The sequence below is a fragment of the Vanellus vanellus genome (assembly GCF_965231255.1).
Source record: "Vanellus vanellus genome assembly, chromosome: 16".
NCBI lineage: Eukaryota > Metazoa > Chordata > Aves > Charadriiformes > Charadriidae > Vanellus > Vanellus vanellus.
The window spans coordinates 4,439,769-4,460,247 of record NC_138921.1 but is presented as its reverse complement, the minus strand read 5'-3'; the positions used below and the strand labels follow the sequence as shown (position 1 = coordinate 4,460,247).

The 20,479-nt window shown below is 39.7% G+C and overlaps 1 protein-coding gene across 1 annotated transcript in view; it reads right to left on the bottom strand.

Moving 5' to 3' along the window:
- Window positions 1-14,773: 14,773 nt before the first annotated feature.
- The window catches only part of CCDC60 (coiled-coil domain containing 60), a gene marked incomplete at both ends in the record, with an annotated part of 61,668 nt that continues 55,962 nt past the window's right edge, over window positions 14,774-20,479 (bottom strand). Inside the window, 4 exons of the mRNA XM_082491910.1 lie at window positions 14,774-14,887; window positions 16,309-16,498; window positions 18,442-18,573; window positions 19,939-20,061. Coding sequence (XP_082348036.1) covers window positions 14,774-14,887; window positions 16,309-16,498; window positions 18,442-18,573; window positions 19,939-20,061 — 559 coding nt within the window. The remainder of the gene's footprint in view (window positions 14,888-16,308; window positions 16,499-18,441; window positions 18,574-19,938; window positions 20,062-20,479) is intronic.

Here is a 20,479-nt window from a genome sequence, read left to right as displayed (position 1 = left end):
GGGGCTGCGGCGCGGCGGGCTGGCGGCTCAGAAAGCCCAGCGCCGCGCACCGGGCAGGCGTGACCCCGCCGCGGCGCCGAGCCAAGGGAGCCGCCCGCCGCGGCACGGCACGACACGGCACGGCGTGGAGCGGCGCCTACCCAGGACCGGCACAGGCAGCGCTGCGGGGCGGGGGCTGCCCGACGGCTGCTCCTCTTGCGCGAAATCTTTTAACCCCAGAGTAAAGGCGGGGGGGGGGGGGGGGAAGGGAGGAGAAAACCAAACAAAAGCCGTCGAGGGTTTCCAGACCCGCGTCCCGGCTGCGGCTGGCCGGAGACGGGCGGGGGGTCCCCGGGCTACCTCGCCCCGCCCCCGGGAGCCGCCCCCGCCACTGGCACAGCAGGGTCCAGAGCCCCGAGGCACTCGGCCGTTCCGCTCCTTTCTGAAACGTAACTGTTTGCAGTTAAACGACTTTAACAAAGTTTGCATTACTCCCGGGGAGAACTTCTCTGCGTTCTTAGATTCTCCTTTCTAGTGTCAGTGAGCTCCATCAGCAAGTGGCATAAAGTCTGCAAAGGCATTTCCTTTGATCTGGGCTGAATTTGTCAACTTCCTAACACCAGTGACTTGCTAAACTTAGCAAAAACATGAAAGATTGGCAGAAAATAACTAACTTAAAGCATTTTGGTGGCTCAAGATCAGGTATTTTGATCAATTTTTAGCAAACGATTCAGTCCTTACTGAACATAACATCTGTAAGGCAAAATCCACTTTGGGGGGTGGAGGAGGGGGAGCAAGGAAATTAATCTCTATTATTTCGAAAACCTACCATATGGGGCAGGGGAAATCATCAAACAAACCACCAAACAAGTAAATAAAGATTTGCTTCCATCATAGTTTTGAAGTTGGTGAGGAAACATATGATAGCCTGCCTGCACCCAGAAAGGAAAGGGCTCTGTTTCTGCCATGTGATGTAAGAAAAAAGAACTTTTTACCTGCATGCAGCTTCAGCAAAATGGAGAGACTTCTGATCAGATGAAGGTTGGAGTTGAGATTTTGCTCTGTCTGGCTCCTCCTGAGAGCATTTCATTAATTAAAGTTACAGAAAACAGTAAGGTGTGTTCAGAGCTTTATGAATGAGCTACTTTTGTCACTGGGAGTTTTGCAATGGACTTGAATGGAGCCGGTTTCCTGTTTCTGGATGCCACCCTACAAGATGAAATGCAGTCAACACAATAAAGACATAAGAAATATAGGTACAGTATTTTTACTTTCATGGACATTAATCATCTCTCAGTTGCACATCTAGAATATAGTGTGGAATGAGAATTGGCTGATCTATCAAAATGTCAAAAGAGGATTCTTTAGGAAAGAGTAAGAAACACCAAAGTTACACCTGCTTGCCAACATACCCATTAGTGTTCAGGCATAAGCTCTTTGTAGCTGTAAAATCTGATATGTTTGTTCTTGGAGGACTTTAAGCACAGTCACCAAACAAGCTCAGTAAACACAGTTCGCATCACACCACACGATTACTTTTAGGATTGGCTGCAGTAGGGATGGAGACCATGGATGTACCCTCTGCAAGGGATCAGCATCTTCCAGGGCCACTCCAGCATTCAATCCATGAGAACACTTTCAGGGAAACATTGCAATGGCTTAATGAGTTTGAGTTTGTCTGCTTGTAGCTGAAACACCAACAGGTAAATAAGAACCTATTATCAGGCATGTGAATGAGAACATCCAGCTCACATTAACGGCTCAATGTTGAACATAAAGACAACAAAAAGCTGCTGACACATCAGCTCTATAGAGAAGGCAAAGCTGCGTGCAGAGATTAGCTAGGGAGACTTGAAACTGGGGTATGAGGAAAGGATGTAGATTCTCACTGTCTAATATCAGATTTCTAGTTTAAGTGCCTCTATGTGGGACCTCCAAGAGGCTGATTCAGAGACTGGTGGAGTTACCAGTCACATCAGGCCAACAACCTGCACTAAATCTTTCTCTGAGGACTGTGAACTGTAGGAGGAATCTGGGCTCGGCTAAGTTGGACCATGTGAATCCTTTCCCAGGTCTCTCAAAGACACAGACCTAATAGTAGAATCCAGGGTTCCTTGTGTATTTCTAGAAACAGTGAAGTTAATTGTTCAAATGAGGCTGCTAACGGATGCTAATGGATTGTAAAGAAAGCAAGAGACAGGAAGTGGTGAGATGTGTGGAGCTACAAAAGATATTATAGATATTCAGAGGCATTTGTGATAATGAGAGCTCATTAAGAGGTTCTTGAGACAAAGGTTCTGTCATGAGGCAGTTATTGTAGCTGAATTTAGTGGTTTGTTTTATGTAGAAGATGGGTTAAAATCCAAGAAGTATATCCTTTTAGGACAAGACTGATTAAATTTTAACTGGTACTGACTTGTAGCCACTTACTGAAGTAAAGAAAAAGGAGGTATTCAGCCAACAGTTTGGTTTCACAGACTGCAGCGATGGAGGGTAGTTATATTCGTGAGAACCTGGGCAACTTTCTTACCTCAGAGGGAAGAACCACTGTGCTGAGATGGCTCAGCAGAAAGCTATGAAAATTATTTAAGGACATTAACTGAGAGTTTTAAAATTTAGTTCCATGGAGAACAATCATAAAAATAGCCCTCCAAGAGAATGAGTCAGAGTACCCAATATTCTTGCTTACAGCCTTGCACTTCAAGCTGAGTCTTGAAAAAGAAACTGATCACTGCACAGAGCAGAGATTTTCCCAGTGATACGAGTAAGGCAAGATGCTGGACCTTATCGTGACAGGCAAAGCAGATGGGCTAGAGACAGGACAGTTTCAAGATTATTTTTTTTAAAGGTCTTCTTACCCTGATTTCAGAGGGTGCTATAGCTTGACAGCAGGATTTGTTTTAAGGCAGAATATGGTCGCTCCACCACACTTTGCTGTGTTGCTGGCTGGTAGGACTCTCCTCAAAGGCATGTTCATGGCTTGCAGTGGTTCTGGAAAGAAGCTCCAGTATCTGCACACACAAGTCAAAGTCTGCATAAAGATCAAAAATGGTAGTTTAACGCTCAGAGGTTGTTTGGGACTAACATGTACATCCAGACAACATGATACAAGGAGCTTTCTCATTGGTTCTCCACAGCATTAAGAGAACAGAGTGTCTGCAAATCCTGAGCACTATGAACTCTTCTCAAGTGTAGAGTTATGCCAGAATGAGCTGGTAGGACCTCGTACCGGCCAGAGAGACTGGTCGGATGGGCTAGGCTTCCCTAGCTCAGTGTAAGGTGAGGGAGACTTTTCCAGATCACAGTTTTTGCTGGAACAGTGTGGCAACGTGTCACCAAACTGGTCTTACATGGGACTGGTTGATTGGCACAGTCAACCCCTATGCAGCAGAGCAGGTGACATTCAACAAACCTAATTTCAGATTACACTCTCTGCTCTCCTGTGGCAAAAATGAGCACATCGCTCTTTCCCAACTACTCTTAGGAAAAAGAGAGTAACTGAAAATTTTTAAGTGTGCAGTGTGCCCAACAGAGGCATAGTAATTTTACAGTAATGCAAACAGTGTTTTCTAAAACAAACTGTTGTTCTCTGGCTAGATCATGGACTCAAGCCTTTCCGAATACAGCAGACAAGATGTTTGCAGGAACCTTTCTCCACCCAGACTTCAACACCACTTTCAGGGAAGGAGGTCACAGTAACAGTCAATGGCCACATAAGACTCCAAGCCGAGTTCTACTTATCTGAAGAAAAAATTCTCCCAAACATCTTCCAACATTTAGCCATAATTTATCCTTCCTGAGAGAATGGTAAACCTGGCTACCCAGGGGAAGAGAAAACGATAAACTCAAAATTAAGTAATTCAGTTTCTAAAGTTCTCATACTGTATCCATTGCACAGTAATTTAAAATTCTTCACATATTTCATCACAATATCTCATGATTGTAAAAGCCATCGCTGTTTTACAAATGGAGCAAGTAAGCCCCCAGGGATTAAAGCTATGTGTACACAGCAGGGCTGGTACTTCTGTCACATAGCTCAATGTTCTGACTCTCCCCCTTCCCCAAAAGGGGGATTGCCCGGAGATGGGACACACAAGATTGGATAGAGGCCTCCCATATTCCAAAAAGTAGTATTTCAGCTTGCTTTAATAGCTGCTTGTACATAAGTATTCTTCTACAGGGAAGCAGAGGAAAACTAATCCACCCTTTTATTTTTAAGGACAATTCTGGTCGTAACAAGCATGTGGGAACATCCCTTCTCTGCTTGCTGTTCATTCTCACGATTATTAGGCCATTTAACCACACTTCACAAACTCAGACATGGTAGCTATGAAGGAACAAAGACAGAACTGTGTTATTGGTTCTTGTTGCTAGTACATTATGAAGAAATCTGTGTCACCCAAGCAGCTATTGGAGGGAAATGACTCCCTGTCTGTTCCCAGTCAGCAACGCCAAACGAACCAGTGTCTCCAGCTTTTCCTCTTTGCAGGCTTACTGCTAAATCAGTCCTTTCTTCTGTACATCTTGTACATTTCAGTGTCCAAATTTGCTTTGCACTGATAGGTCTTTGCTTAGAAGCCTCTATTTATAGTGAACTGAGGTGAACTGTCTTTTTTACTTCTGCTTGAACTTCAGCTGCAGAAAACATTCTTTACTTTTTTTTTTGGAGGCCTTAAACCCAAATACCTCCAGATTTGGGGGTTTTCAAGTTTTGGACCAGAACGCTTTGCCTGGTGCTTATTGTTAAGAGAGAAGTCATATTTTTGATTCTATATTGCAGTTAGAGTTGAACAGAAGTTACACAGAATTCTGAATGGGGTGAGATATAAGAGAAGAGCGGCTCCTAGGAAACTTATTACAAACACAGAACGTTTACATGACTGTGACATTTCATCCTGGACTCAGAACAAGGAATAAAGAATTAATCTCAGTATGATGGCAGTGAATATACTACTATTAACAACAGAAAATTTGGTTAAAAAAAATGAGATTATGTTAATGACTGAAACAGGTACAGCAGATGACTAAGCAGTACTAGGGAATGCAGGACTATTACAGTTTCAAGAAGCGCAAAGAGAAAGAAATCTATTGTAACTCATTGTGTTGGCCCCAACACAGTTGTAACATGAAGGTTTACTGGCAGGCTTTGGGAAGTAGCCATTATTCTTTTGGGTTTAGGTGTTTTGGTATCTCCTAGCTGCTGCTTGGGTGATTATGTTTTTGTATAGTGGAGCTCGTAGGTAGAAGCAATTTGTACAAACATGTTGAAAGAACTAAACTTACTTAAGCATGAAAAGAAATGAGAAAGGAGAGATTTGGGAGGCTGCTTAAGGCTGCCTACTACTACCTATCATTTAGTGATTCAAAATGAGTATTTGGATCAAACTCTTTGTCAACATTATGCAAAGGAAATTGTTGTAACAAGCTATCATAAAGACAGTTGTTCCTAGCTCTGATGTAAGTTTCTCTATTGACAGTATCACAGGATGTTCATGAATTCCATTCAGGCAGTGCTTGATAATGACTAAGAACTACTTATCCAGAAGACAGAAACTAAGCTTACATGAGGGCCCTTAAATTACAGTTGATTTAGTGGAAACCTAGCAAAAGTGTTAATTTATGAGGTTAAATCAGATAGGTACAGTTTACTGGTTTTCATATATGTTAAATATTCACACAGTCATACTTCTCCTAAAACAGGGAGCTCCTGTATTATTTAAGTGAATACTGTAGTCAAGGACTTACAAGACTAATTTTGATGGTGATTTCTCATGGAAGGCACAGTAGTGGATGGACTCATGAAGACAGAGAGAACTTGTCTGAAAAGTCTTTTCCATAAGAAACAGGTAAGAGTCAATATCTGCGCATGGCAAAAATGTTGAATCAAGAAGTCTATCTGCCCTTTAACTCTCTGCTATAAATAAATGAGAAAATTCAGGAATCAAAGGCTAAATTCCTGTCGGCTTTTCTTTTTTTTTTTGCCAACTTGCATATATTTGCATTACATTGCACTTCAAGAATTAATTTAGACCTTTCCCTAAGTCTGTTCATATCACTGTCATTATTTCTTCTAGTATATAACCTGTTAGGGCACAACAGGGGCATGTCTCATTTTTCCTGCTTTTGAAGTGGACAGAGTTTCATATGTGGCATATTAAATAGTATAAAGTTTAATGGCTGGAAGGATGCATGTTCCCTTCCTTAAAAATGGTGGATCAGGATTCTTTCTGCTATCATATTTCTGTGGGTATTACTGAGTCAGCAGTGTCTGTGGGGCTGATGCATTATTCTACCATTGGGATTAGCATATGCTCATGCTGTAATAGGTATTGAGAGAGAAATGCCTTTCTCGGTTTAAAAATGACTTTGAACTTTTACCATTGCAGCTATATACTCTTGTTTTTCATTTTGGACTGTAACTGTGGGCTGTGGCTTTGCAAACATCAAAGGTCCGTGATGAGCTGTTAACTTTGGTAAATTATTCATGATAAATAAATATGTGAACAGGGAAATGTTCAGATAAAAACCTGAAAGTTTCCTTCACAGTCTGAAATTGTTTTATTCATTTGCTGATAACCTTCTGAAGTACTATCATAATATGCAGCCAATAAATAAGTTGACTGTGCAAACCTGCTAATGCTTGAACACATGTGAAGATGTCTTTAAATGTTTTTCATGATCTATCCTTTTCCATTCTATCTCCTGGCTTCTGACCCATCTGATTTAGTCACATATCAACATTAAAGGATCTGTTAGGCCAGCTCAGACAGCAACGGGCATCTGCTCAGTGCTGTGGGTGACCTGTGTTGTTCTGTAAGGAGCCCTTGTTTTATCTCAGCGTTCCATTTCCCTGCAAGTGACTTCATGTTCTTGGAAGTTTTTCTCCTTGTGACTGACAAGACAGTCTGTTGTAGCAGCCCTTTTGTAGCACTGAAATGGCAGGATTTATCTTACCTCACTTAAACCATCTGAAAACTCAGCTCAGCTAAATCAAGTTTCCTTTACAATCCATGTGGAGAAGAACGCACCCAAAGTGAGCTTGCATGCCTTAGGATTAAGTTAGCGGAGATGAATCTCAGGCAGAAATTTTGCTTATAAGTCACTTCTAAAGCACCTTTTGAGTCCATGACCATGCTAAAAGATGTTCTTAGCTGCTGCCTTCTGTAGCGTGCCTGAAAAGCTAGAAAATTTAGACTGTGCTGAATAGAAGCAGTTGCAGAGGCTAAAAGCCCTTGCAAAAACAACATTCAAGCCTCTCCTCTAACAACGGAGTCCTATGTGCCCTCACTACCTTTCTTCTTGGGCCAGGTGGCTATTCCTCAGGTAGGCTTGTCCCTGGTTACTATGGGTCTGTCTGGGATACAGGATGAGTGGGTGCGGCCAGTACACCTGCTGTTTGACAGCTGGGCAAAGACCAAAAAGCATCATTGTGCTCTTAAGTTTGACTGATCAGGGACTGAGACACGCTTTTTGACCAAAGAGAGATAATACTCAGGGATATACCCAGTGGTACACACACTCTGCTAGCATTAAGTTAATTCCTGGTGTTGACTTAGGTACTTTGAGTCTGGCTATCACCCTGCCCTCTTCTTACACATTGGCAAAGAGTGAGACTTTTTCTGGAGGAAAAAAAAAAAAAAAAAAAAAAAAAAAATCGCACAGACCTTAGCATGTACTTACTAGCACGTTTAGATTTGCTGCTCAGAGTTAGCAGTTATTAAAACTTCTTGATATACTTATGTGAGTTTGATTGTGCTTTGCTCAACACCCTGAGGTTTCAGTGCTACTTTCTGGTGAACAGTATCATTTCTGTAATCTAATTTAAAACAATGTTGATACAGCATTTAATTAAAATACACCATAAGTAAAACCTATTTCTTTCTCTGTCACTGTGTGTGGATAGCCTATACTATGTTAAATCTATGTTAAATCAGGTAAACATTTTACCTGTTTTCTTCTAGGAAACCACTAGGTACTACTAGGGGTTTAATAGCAGACACCTTCTCAATTATATCTATCTTTCTTTTCAATTGGGCACCTAATTTTTCAGACTTCCTGCTATGAGAATTCATTTCAGACGTGGCTGTGCAATGCGGTGCTGTAAATTCACCCTTTAGAGATATTAATGAACATTTATTTTCTAGGAGTTCCTGCAAACATTTATAACAGACCTGTTAGATTAAGAATTTGAACAATTTTGCCAACTTGAGTGGTATTTGTATCATCAAAGAAATTGCAAACTAATCTGTACTAGCAAATATCTGAACATGGCTTTTTTAGAATAATTTTCATAAATTCAAATGTTTATGAAAGTGTTTCAGGATTATTTAATATTATTTCATATTCTATTAAGGCATTTGATTCAGACAATGAATTTAACTAGTTCTCACACCCCACAGTCAGTCTGGAATCTCTTCATAGATTCACTTCTCTGGATCAGCTCCAGCTTCACACAATACAAACAAGAGCAAAACACAGGCATGGCTGTGCGTATCATTCTGTGGCTGGACTAGGTCAGTTATGTTACTTAGAAGTAGGGTAGGGCTTGAACCAAAAGGCTAAATGCACCCATTAGGGAAAGTTTGGATCTGGACTCAGATCTGAACTTGTGGGATAAGCTGAATACTAATTGTTCTATAAATAATTAATACACTTAGCACTTTTCCATTGTGTAGCATCCCATAGGAACCATCTCTCTTCCTCTCACACATATTCACACGTACTCTTCTTTCATTAAGGATTCCCAAATACAATAATTAGGACAGTCATCAAATTTGGATCTGACTGATCAATGCCACTCCAGCTTTATTTCAATGTAATTGCAGTGGTCTGGAGTGCACTGGTGAACGTGGCCCAGAACTCATTTAACTACTACATCAGGAGATCATTTAATGGGAAAAAAGCAACTGAGACATTGTTTCTGGGATATGAAACCCACCAGGAAATAACCTGGATGTAGACATAACAGGACATGATTCTTTTTCTTAATTCATACATTGCATTTATCACAATTCCAAAAAACCCTGTTCAAATGTATAAACTCAGTGTTCACTTTTGTCCTGTGATGTCAAGTCAAGTTGCAGCACAGATAAAGCTCCTGATTGGGTAGACACCAGCACACTGGACTGAGAAATATGCAAACATCCTATTCTGGGACAGAATTGCCATGCTATGCTCCATGGCTATCAAAAATCCAGATGCAATACTATCACAGGAAAAATGCTCCTTGGAGAGCTACTTAGAAAACTGAGCTAGTCAGGTGATTTCTTTTAGTCCTCTCTATAGCTAACAGCGAGATAACTGCTTCTCCAGAAAGGACCAGAATCCAGAGTACCTACACTAGCTTGTGTGGGTGTAGGTACTTCTGGCTTTCTGTGTGGCTGAAGGGCTTCTTGTCCCCTTTAGCTACAGAGGGGACTGTAACTGTAGAGAAAGACTAGCGTTCCTTGCCTATGACTGAGAAGTTTGATTGCCCATTGATAATCCCCCCCACAGTTTCCATACTAAATCATTGTTTTGTTTAATAATTTCAGTATTTTCTTTTTACTCTTCATGCATGAGAAAATCTGGTAATTCTCTTGTGGAATTTGGAGAGGGCTTTTTTAAAATTGAACAATATTCAGTACTTGCTTATGTCCTGGATTCTTTTTACAAGTAATCAAGTCTATTTTTTTTTTTTTTCAGGAGCAAAAGTTTGCTTTTTTTGTCATTTTTATCTCAGTCACTTAGATTATATGGGTCACAGTTCTTCCTCTTTTCCTAAAACAAATGGGAACAGTTGGACATTATAATCTTCCCTCCACACTTTTTGTGCAAGGTTTTCATTATAGACCATACGTATTTCCCTTAGCTGCAATCTGCCCTACTTTGTAAACATAGTTTGAAGAACCATAGGTAGGAAACAGCATCTTAAAAGCAAGTGTTCGTAAGAATATTCTGAGAAGTGTTCTAATAAGATATCTGTGCAAGACAATGGTTTGATGACTGTTATAGTAATCTGGCTCTAGAAATAAATTAGATGCCCCAGTTGTCAACCATGATGGGTTCTTTTAAAAATCCACTACAATTTATAGCACAATGACCAAATCCATCACATATAGTAAGGTGCAATTTATACTGTAATGTACTAGAATATAACCACCCTAATAAAAATGCTATATAAATCATTTAGAAAAGAAAAAGACCATTTGCCAGAAAAAAAAAAAAAAAAAAAAAGAAAAAAAGGATGTCAACAAAGAGAAAAGGTGTTCTTTTTCAGCCTTTCCCTACTTTAGGGTCTAATCCTGACCCTGCAAAGTGCACTGCAAAAGTCTAGTTCAACAATGGAAAAATCAGAATCTTGAAAACTGACATTGTTAATCAGGACTGACACCATTGAAAATAATGTAATTGTGGGGCTGATGCAGTAATCAGCCTAAAACCAGCAGGAGATTTGAGTATCTATAACATGCCTGCTCCTTAGGAAGGAATATTCTGATGGGAAAGAGTTAGCTTTGAGGTTGCTCTGCTTTGTGCAAGAGCAATTTCTTTCCCTTCCAGTGGAATACACACATTATTTGCCTTATCAACTGCAGAATAATCTAGGATCTGCATTTTATTTCTTAAGACTGCACTTTAGTATAGAAATGGCCACTTACCGCAAAGAGGAAGAGAGTCACGGTCAGCTGTGGTGGCATCCTCAAAACATGGAACTCAGTGGCTGATTCAATGGGATGAATGCTGCTGTTTCCCTGCCCTTCCGGTATAGCAGCAAAAGAGTATTCCTCGCTGCTCACTGTTGAAAGGGCTGCTGAATGAATATCCTTTCTGCTACCTGTTACCCTGATGAAAAGACAAATACAACTTCAAACATGCTACAGTGACACTGGTACGTTGGACTATTACCCAACAGTCTCAACTTTTCCCTCCCTCTCCAATTTTGTCATAAAACACAAGCCTCAGGTAGACCAAAATGCATCTACATCCCATCTTTGACATTAGCCAATGACAGATGATTAAGTACAAGAAATGGGGCCATTTCAGGGTGTTTCAGGCCCCAGTATGTCCTCACAGCTTCTTGCAATCAGCTGTTTATGATCTTTTCAGGAGGTTAGACATTGATTTTTTTCAGCCAGTAGCCAGTTAAATCAAGGAAGCCAAGGTTTTGCTAAAGAAAAACAAACACCCTAATACAAGGCTGCAAATTTAAAAACAGGAGGAAGTTACATTTCCTACCTAGCAGAAGAGAGGGAGGGAACAAGCCATGCTAGCCCTTGTGTGGATTATAACAGAAATGGAGAGGGAAAGACATCTACTTCCAAAAACCAATCCTCTAGCTCCTCTAGAAGAAGAATGGGCTGGTTAAGGCAACCTTCCCTGATACAGAGCCTGCTATTACTTTCAAAGGTGCAATTCAGTTCCAGACAAAGTAGGAAAGATTAAGATTTACTTGCGCTCATTGCACTCCATGCAGTGGATGAAGAACAGTCCTATCTACATCTGGTATCATTATTTCTACTCTGATGATTCAAACCAGCCCTTAATAGTACTAAATCATTAAATTATTACTCAGACATGCTTCCCAGTAAGATGCCCCTTGAAGGGACCTCTGAACCTTTGAGCATCCAGAAAGAGAAAATCAAGTAGTTGGAAGTCTGTAGACTGAGAAGTAGGATGGGGACTTCAGCAAGAAGAATGGGTCTGTAAAGAAGCCTCTCTGCCACTGAACAACTGAAAGATTTATCCAGATCAATGACCTCATGCCCTTGGTACAAGTCCAGCACTCATCCTTCTTTGGAAGTTGCTTTTGGGCATATGAGAAGAAATCTCACTAGAGATAGGAAATTAAGGTTAGTGTATCTGAGAATCCTTCCCAACTGCATTCCTTCTGTCGCATCTTTTTTTTCTCTTTGATCACTTTCTTTTGGTAGTTGGTCAGCTTTCCCATTGGGAAGTGTATTTTTATTTTGCTTTGTGTAGGCTTGCTGCATAGCAAAAAGTATGGCTACAAACACTCAGTGCCTTGAAAAAAAGACTGAGCTGCTGGTTACAAGATCAGCCTTTGCACTTGTCATAACCACCTATTCTGATTTTACAGTAGTCAGTACTCAACGGGGTCAATAAGAACCTTTCCATTGACCTTAACAGGAGCTGGCCCAAATATCCTGGAGTTTGTTAGTCTGAGCTGTTATCTTCTGCAATGCTACAACAGCAATATTTATTAAAACATAGAAAAAGAATTGCTGTTATTAATGCACAAGGCCAAATATAGTTGCATCTCTCTAACATGCTGACATGGTGCCATTAAGTCAAGACAGCAGAATAGAGCGGTGATACATAAAGCTGAAATTCCAATTAGAAAGACGTACCCTGACTTCTGAATACCCCTGCAATGATTGTGACATTTATTTAGGCTGTTTTATTGTATCTCCAAGAAAGACAGAGATGTTTATTTTATAAACCCCTATTTATAAGATGCTCCTTTTCTCATCCAATATAAAACACAGTGGGAGTATTGCCCTGCTACTAGTGAGACCCAGGAAAAATGTTCTTATTCCAGTTTCACACAGATGTCATCTGAGGAGGGTGGGGTTTGGATGACACTGGGAACACATCAGGCAGCGGGAAACAGGATCAAGATTCTCCGAGTTCAGTGTCTGAATCCCCTAAACATCCCTCCAGTGCATGAAGCAAGTGACCAACCTAAGCTTGCAAGGTTCATTTTGGCTAATAGAATTTGTGAATGACTGGCTCATTAGCTGAAATCGTAAAGGACCAGAACAGAATGAGAAGAATGATGAGCAGACAGAACACTAGTCCAGCAGCTCTACCACACACTCTGTTGACCTTTAGCATATTGCTTGGACTCTTGGTAAACCCATTTCCAGTGTGTTAAATGGGTTACTTTGAACCTACCTTGCAACGGTCTCTGAAGCAGTAAGTCAAAGATTGCGAGATGTTCATGGAAGTATTTAGGAGAATCCAAGATGTCTGCAGGAAAAAAACAAAACTTCTTTTATCTGGGGGTGGACCTCTAATCTCTTTGTATTGTTTCAGTCCTTTATATTGGCAGGCAAAGACTTGAGTAGGGTTGAGGATCTTGCCTGAGGAAACTAACTTTGTCAAGAAGCAGGAAAAGGGAAGCTGCTATTTTGCTCCAGATGAGCTCTTCTCCACCTAGGAGTAAAAGAAGCAGAACAGTTTTCATTAGGCTGGTGCCAGAGGAGGAGAAGGGATAATTTATTTTCTATTTCTTATTTTTAATTCTTTCTAGAGGAGCACTCCCCTTTTGTTACGTGGTGGCAATAGGAGAGAGAAGAGCTATTGTCAAACATAATTATATGTAAGATATTTCATAATCCCACAAAAACACTACAGACCCTAACATTCAATATCGGCATCCTGCTTTGGGAGCTCTAAGACCTGCTCAGACATTAGCTAATCACACTTGGCACAATCATCTCATCTTACATACAGGCAGACACGTTAGGTCACACAGTTGGCTGGTATAAAGTTTTGATTTTTGCAGGATTGCTCATATACTCCAGCTGAGGACAAGCCCCTTTGTTTCCATTTCTTATGTATAAAGAAAACTCACAACTTTTTATCTGCAGTTCCATATAGTGAGGAAGAACCAAGATGAAGCTTTCACCTTGCATAACCACAGTTCAATCAGGAGTTCCCAAGATGCTAAATTAAGATTTCTTTTTGTTTGTATGTAGTATCAGCTGTTACCACAGGGTAACACAAAAGCACTGACAATGAAACTTGACTCAGATCATGGTGAAGCGATCCCAAAAGAACAGCAGAATTGAGGCTTCTCAAAATCCATGGAGGGCTGCAAGGAAGTTAAAAGAAATGGAAGAATACATTGAACAGTGGAGTTGAGGTCTCACAGGTCAAAATAAGACCTCATCCTGCTCACCTGGCAGAAGCAATGTCACCGATTTCACTGCACACTAGATCAGTCCTATAGAGTTCTGGAGAAGTTTACCACTAGATTTTGAGATGAAGGGAAAGAAAAGCATGGACAGGGGAACATATGGTTTCACTACCTGTACAAATGCTAGTTTATCACTGCCACATATAGGATGGGAAAAGTGGGAGCACAACAATTTATCAGTGTCTGTGAGTTCAGGGGTATCATTCTACTGTTTTACCCAGCAGAGTAATGGCAAAAATATGCTAAGGTAATCGGGGGAAAATATATCTTCAGGTTAAAACCTGGGAAATGCATCTAAGGATGCTTGGTTTTTCAATATTGATTTTAATAAGGCAAGAATTAATCCATAATCACAGAATAACAACAATGCAAAAATAAAACATCCGAATTTCAAAAAAGAATGCAAAAAAATAAGGGTTGTCTTAAAGCTCATCCCTGAATCCCTGTGCTTGGGATATTTTTTATAAAGGAAAGTTACAATAAAGAGCAAACAGAGATAATGCTATTTATTTATGGCAATTGGTATACCCACACTGAGTAGATGCATGTTATACTGTACGTAGTGTTAGAGGAATGTCTGAAGAAATGACCTGACTTGTAATTAGAAACTCAGTCTTCATCCTACATGGTCAGATGAGATTGCAATTTGATGGTGAGTCCAAGACATCATACAGGAAGGAGCAACAGTATTTAGCTTTTATTTTCTATGGCAAACTGTGGCCAGCAGAGTGCTGTAGAGGGACAAATTTCAGGTGTGCAAGAGTGGTCAGTGGGATTGCCTGAAGTTAATTCCTCTTCCCTAGTCTTCCTTGAAGGCAGATCTCAACAGGCAGTAGTGTTCTGCTCGAAAACAGTTGTAGCTGGAAAACCATCTCATCTGGCCATTTGATTAAAAGGTGGAGGACCGTCTACTGAGAGGGCTATTCTTGCCTGAAACCACTCGCTGAAATCCTCTTCTGGCATCTGCACAATACTTTCACGTACAAACTGAAACAGAAAAAGATTATTTCTTTACTTTTGATTTATTTGTAAGAGAGAGATAACATGTGGGAAAATATGACCATTGTGACAACAGAACAAATGTAACAGTCTCTGCAAACAGTTTGTATAGTGGTTTATATCACCAAAACACACTTAATGCAACTTTCAGAACAGCTGGATATGCTCTAAAATAAATTAAAAGGAAAACTCTACAATCTTCATTGCAATTTATATCCTGAATGCTTCCAAGTCAAGTTTTTGTGTTTTAAGCTTGCAGCTGTCTTCTACCTACCACTGCAGTACATACATTAAAGCAACTTGAAGTTAAATAAGAACTTCATCTGGAATCTCTATCAGTTTTAGCCAGGTCATATTCAGTGATGCTCTTCTTGCTCTTAAAATACAAGTTTCCTTTATCTATTCCAGCCAGAAGAAGCACCAAGGTTCTCCCTCCTTTGTGGCTATTTTTGAAAAATGTATAAACACATGTTTTTCTCTATTACTATTGCACTAATATGAGGGATCAAAATGCAAAGGGAACAGAATGGAAACAGCAAAGAAACAGATCTAAAAAACAGCAAGCAAAAGAGGCTTATATATTGAACATTAAGGCAATGCTGCCTCTCTGGTTAGTGACTATGCGAACTAGGGCACAAGACAAAATGGCTATTTTTATAAGACATCAAGAAAATACAGGTAGTCTGATCTTGACACGTTGGGTGCTAAATCTTTGTCTTTCTAAGGTATGATAACACGCAATATATGCAAGATGCACAGTAACCTGCTGCCTCTCAGAGATTAGTTGGTCTTGTACTTATGGGAAATAACTGTGATGAGAACAAAAAACACAAGGTGGCATCGTTGCCTTTTTAAGTTCATTACCTGGTTAGACTACCTAGCAGTATACATTCTAAATGTATTCTCTTCCCTTTCTTTTGTCCTTCCTCTTCTGCCAATTGCTTCTAGAACTACAAGAGTTGAGCCCAACAAGCAGATTTTTTTTTTTTTTTTAATGTTGCCGAAGCAAAATGAAGATATCTGCTGAGTTCCTGGATCAGTGAGGTAATACATTACTTGAATAGCTCATGGATGTAACTACTGGGAATGACAGGCCTTTTCAGCACACAAGGAGTTAATGTTTCTCTTCAAGTATCCTAACAACTTATGACAGATGTCACTTTCACTGTGGCGGTAAATAAATCAACAATGACATAATATTAAGATGATACTGATTGATAATCCAATGCTTGTCATAACATCTGTCTTCTGAGTTCAAAGTGCCTTGTAAAAGGTGAATAGTAGCATCTTCATTTAGTGAGATCCTACATGATTTCATCTAGTAACTTTCCACTGCAGGAATTTCACTCATTGGTCCCTGTTCTTTCCTCCCTCATCACACAGAGAATCAAGAACTGGGCTTATCTCACCTCCACAGCTGCAGCAATTTCTGGAGAACACAGCTCCCATATTTGTAAATCAGCCAGGGCCTTAAGAAAGGTGTCTGGATGAATTTTTAAGTCAGGAGTCTTGCCATATTTTTCCAGTTTCTTTAAGATTTTCTGTACATAATGATCACTCTTCACAGACTCTGGGAGTCTGGTAAGCAATACAGGAAACCTTTAGCAGAAAGAAGAACAGCAATAAAAGAGAAGCCATGGGAACAAATGCACATCTGATTAATAACTCTGGGTTTGCCTGGCATTTCTACCACTTCACTGCCTCTATAACATCCACAGATAAAATGGCTCTATGGGGAATGCAATACTCTGTAACTGAGTGAATAATGTGAAAGAGCTTTACTTTATTGGACTTGTGCACCAATTCCCTTTGCAGGGCATTGAAATAGATGCTGCTTCATTTTTCGTTTAAAACTTGGGTATGTAAGGAAATAAAATCCTAAAAAATGTTTCTATTTTACTACGGATTTGTCCTCTTCATGTTTTCTTTATTTATTTTGTTTAGCCTCTACGGATTTTCCAGTGCAATCAGTGCCTGATCTGACACACTTTGATTCTCTTTACTATCCCTTTTCCCTGTGCTATCATCATTCTCCTCTCTCTATGCGCTGACATAAAACTCACTGATGTAAGTGCATTGTAACAGGCAGTCTTTACCATTTCACTCTGAACAGAGATTCAGAAGGAGAATTACACATTACAATATAAAATAAAACTCTTGTGAAAAGACTGTCTTTTTCTTTTAATGTTCTGTATAAATTCTGCAGTGTTGCTTTGACAGTCCTGAAGTCTGATGTTCCAAACCTTTCTAGACTGTGCATGACTAGGGTGTGCTATGGCTTTCATCGCAAAGGGCTAAGGATCTGGCAACACTTCAGCAGGAAGTGCTGCCTCCCTCCAGTTTAGGATAAATGTCACTGGGACAGCAGGAAAGGGGTGAGGAGTTTCCTCCTTAAGCCAGTAAAGAAGGAAACACTAGGTTCTCACTTTCTCTAGGGCCAGTTCTACACTCACTGGTATGGGTACGGCTGTATAGCCAACTCCCGATTATCACTGGCTAGATTACCCAGGTTACCATAATCATGTCACACGCAGGCCTTTTATAACCTATCCATGCATTAAGATATTCTATTTGAGAAAGGAAGCTACGTTTAGCGTACTCTTATACTGCATTGATCTTTTTTTGTAGTATTGTTTTTTCCTCACTTCATGAAAGAGGTAAGACAACTAGACCGAACAGCGTATACTAGTAAAGCGTTCCTACTGTGATTCAGCTTTCCTGGCAAGACAGTGTTTGCAAAAGTATGGGAAAAAACAGCCCTGTTAGAAAATGAAATAGGAGGTACAGTGAAAGCAATTTCTCTGTCATGACTTGTGTCTCCACTTGAGCTGTGAGCTTGCTGGTAGGCTACTTCTACTGTGTATCTGGAAACTGATGACTGGATACAGCTAATATCCTTTCAAACATAAAATACTAGTAATTGCTGGACTGGGAATCATTTAGGTGATTACTCTACTCGCCCTTCTAAGTGTTGCAGTATTATCCATGTACAGTTCAAACATTGGCAGGGAAATACTTTGCTTTTTAACATGGATGGACAGCTAGAGTCAAAGTCTCATTTGCCATCAGTTTTAGTTCTGTGAATGTTCAGTTCAGTAAGAAGTTGTGAATCTAATGCATATACAATTATACAATATCTCTCAACAATTATACAATATCTCTCACCTTCGAGGTACAGTGTGTTTTATATACTTTCTGGTGGAAGAAGTGTCCTTATAAAGCTTCACGCTGGGGAGGGTGTGCAAATGCAAGGACTGAGTGCTTTTTGCCCAATATCACTGGAAGAGAACTCTTCACTATCTCCTTTCTTACTGTTTCCAATTAACCTATTTGCTGAGCAGGCTGAGATCTGCTCCTAGAGATCATATCTGTATTTTTGTTGCTACCAGTTTGAAAAGCCTGCATTTGCAGCAACTGATTTAATGGTTTCTAGTGATACTTCGCTTTGGGGAGGAAAAAAAGAAAAAAGCTTTTTGTACTATAGACAGAACTCTGGCACCCTGACCATCTCATTTGAACTGAGTGTTTCTGTGCCTCTTTACCAGTTTAGTCCATCTTCACCATGTTCTCTTTCAGCTCTCATGCCCAGCTGTCTTATTCTTTCCATGTCTCTTCTGAAATACTTCAGTTGCTTCAAAGCCTGGTACTTTTGACAACATCGCTCTTCCTGCCTCCTACAAAAAAAAAACTCTTAAAAGTTAAAGCTGTGTTTTAAACATTACTATACTTCTGCATAGTTAACTGGGAAGATACTAAGGAAGGCAGAAAACAATGAATGTGAAGAACACATTTATGTTCAGTCTGTGGACACTAATAACAATTTCTGCTTTTGCAGTCTTCTGTACAAATTAATATTTCTACAAATGTATTAAAAAGTGTTTACATTTTATATAAACTCGTGGCTGTAGGTAAGAAAGAAACTTCAGAATCAAAACATTTAAACTGAAATTCTACCTCCACTTTCTATCAGGTATCCATTGCTTGAAAACAAACAGAATACTGTACAGTGATTTAGGGTAAAATATTATTTAAACACAACAGAAGAGAGGTGGAATAGAGTGACCTGAGCTAGAATTTTGACTCAGAGATTGGGCTGGTATGCATTCCTACAAAAAGTACTACTATGTTATAACAAAAATAAACACCTGGTTTTCTTTCCAATAAATTACTTATAGTATATCCTGCCAAAATGAGGTTTCATCTCCAAATGCTGACCAAACAATACGCTTGTGTGGCTGTATGGAGAATGGTAAAATAGCTGCACGTAGTAAAGTTTCCACCTGACTTGTCCTTCCATACTGCAGGATGCTGGAATGATTAGTTTCTTATGCAGTCACAGCAGCTGCTGAGGGACAAAAACAAGGACCCAGCTCCAGATAAAGCAAGCTCTGGGGACAAAAAAAAATATCTAAGTACAAAACAGAACAGAAGAATGGAAAGAAGGAGGAAGTGACAGGGGGAAAGAAAACTGTGCCTATAACACCATTCAGAGCAGCAATATAGAGAAGGATCTCAGGTCTGATGCTTATGAGACAAAAGAATATGCACAAACATCACAGATGAATGTTTCTGTGTGAAAGGAAAAGGATGGCAGGCTTCAGCTGGTCAACAAGGTAGAAAAGTCACTGATCTGGGAAAAGGCCTTGAGAGATGACATTGAGAAGAGTCAAGGTAATGCTGAAGAACAATACAGTGATCCCTGAACTGAAAACACAAGACTGAGATATAGACTGTAAGTGACTGAATTTATTATTCTATCTTTGGGTCAAAAGGACTATGATGTCTGAAGTAAATAAATCCAATGTTTTTACCAAAAAAGTAATTCAGAAATATCCCAAAACAGTGCTGTGAATGCTTAACCTGTAATATACTTTTTGCACATAGACAGTCATAAAACTTTCTAAAATAAGAATATCGGGTTGATGATAATGTCCATCCATATAAATGCATCTTTAAATGTCCTGAAGACAAGTTCTAATTTTGGTCAGAAGCAAAGTGTGTAGTATTTTAAAAGTATACAGAAAACAGTCTCCTCCTACCTCTCAAGGCGCTCTAGAGTATAATGTAAACAAGCAGCTGCTTCTTCATGCACTGCTGAGAACTTTTGCCTCATATCAGCACACAAGTTAGATTTGCTTTTAATGAAAGAGCTGATATAGCAGCTGCAACAAAAACAACACAGAAAACTTAAATTAACATCTTGTAGTAACCATTTTGTGATAAGCTCCTGTGTTGCTCAGAACATACAGCGACATGAGCCCAGGTTAAATTTTGAGATCTCCTTATTCTCAGCAAAAATCCAAATTTAATATCATATACAGGGTTTTTTTAGTTTAGATTTATGAAATAATTTTGTGTATAAAAAATTGTAAAATTATATTAAATTTGGATTTGAACCATCTTTCATTCCAGTCGTATCCTCCCAGGAAAATGCCTTCACATTGCATTGAAATGTATTAAGTGTGCTGCAAGGTTTCACTGGCCTGCTCTGGCCTCATGTAATAAAATGCTCTGCCAAATACTTTCCACATATAGAACTGAGTTTATACAGCACAATGTGCTTCAAAACCAGATTTGTAC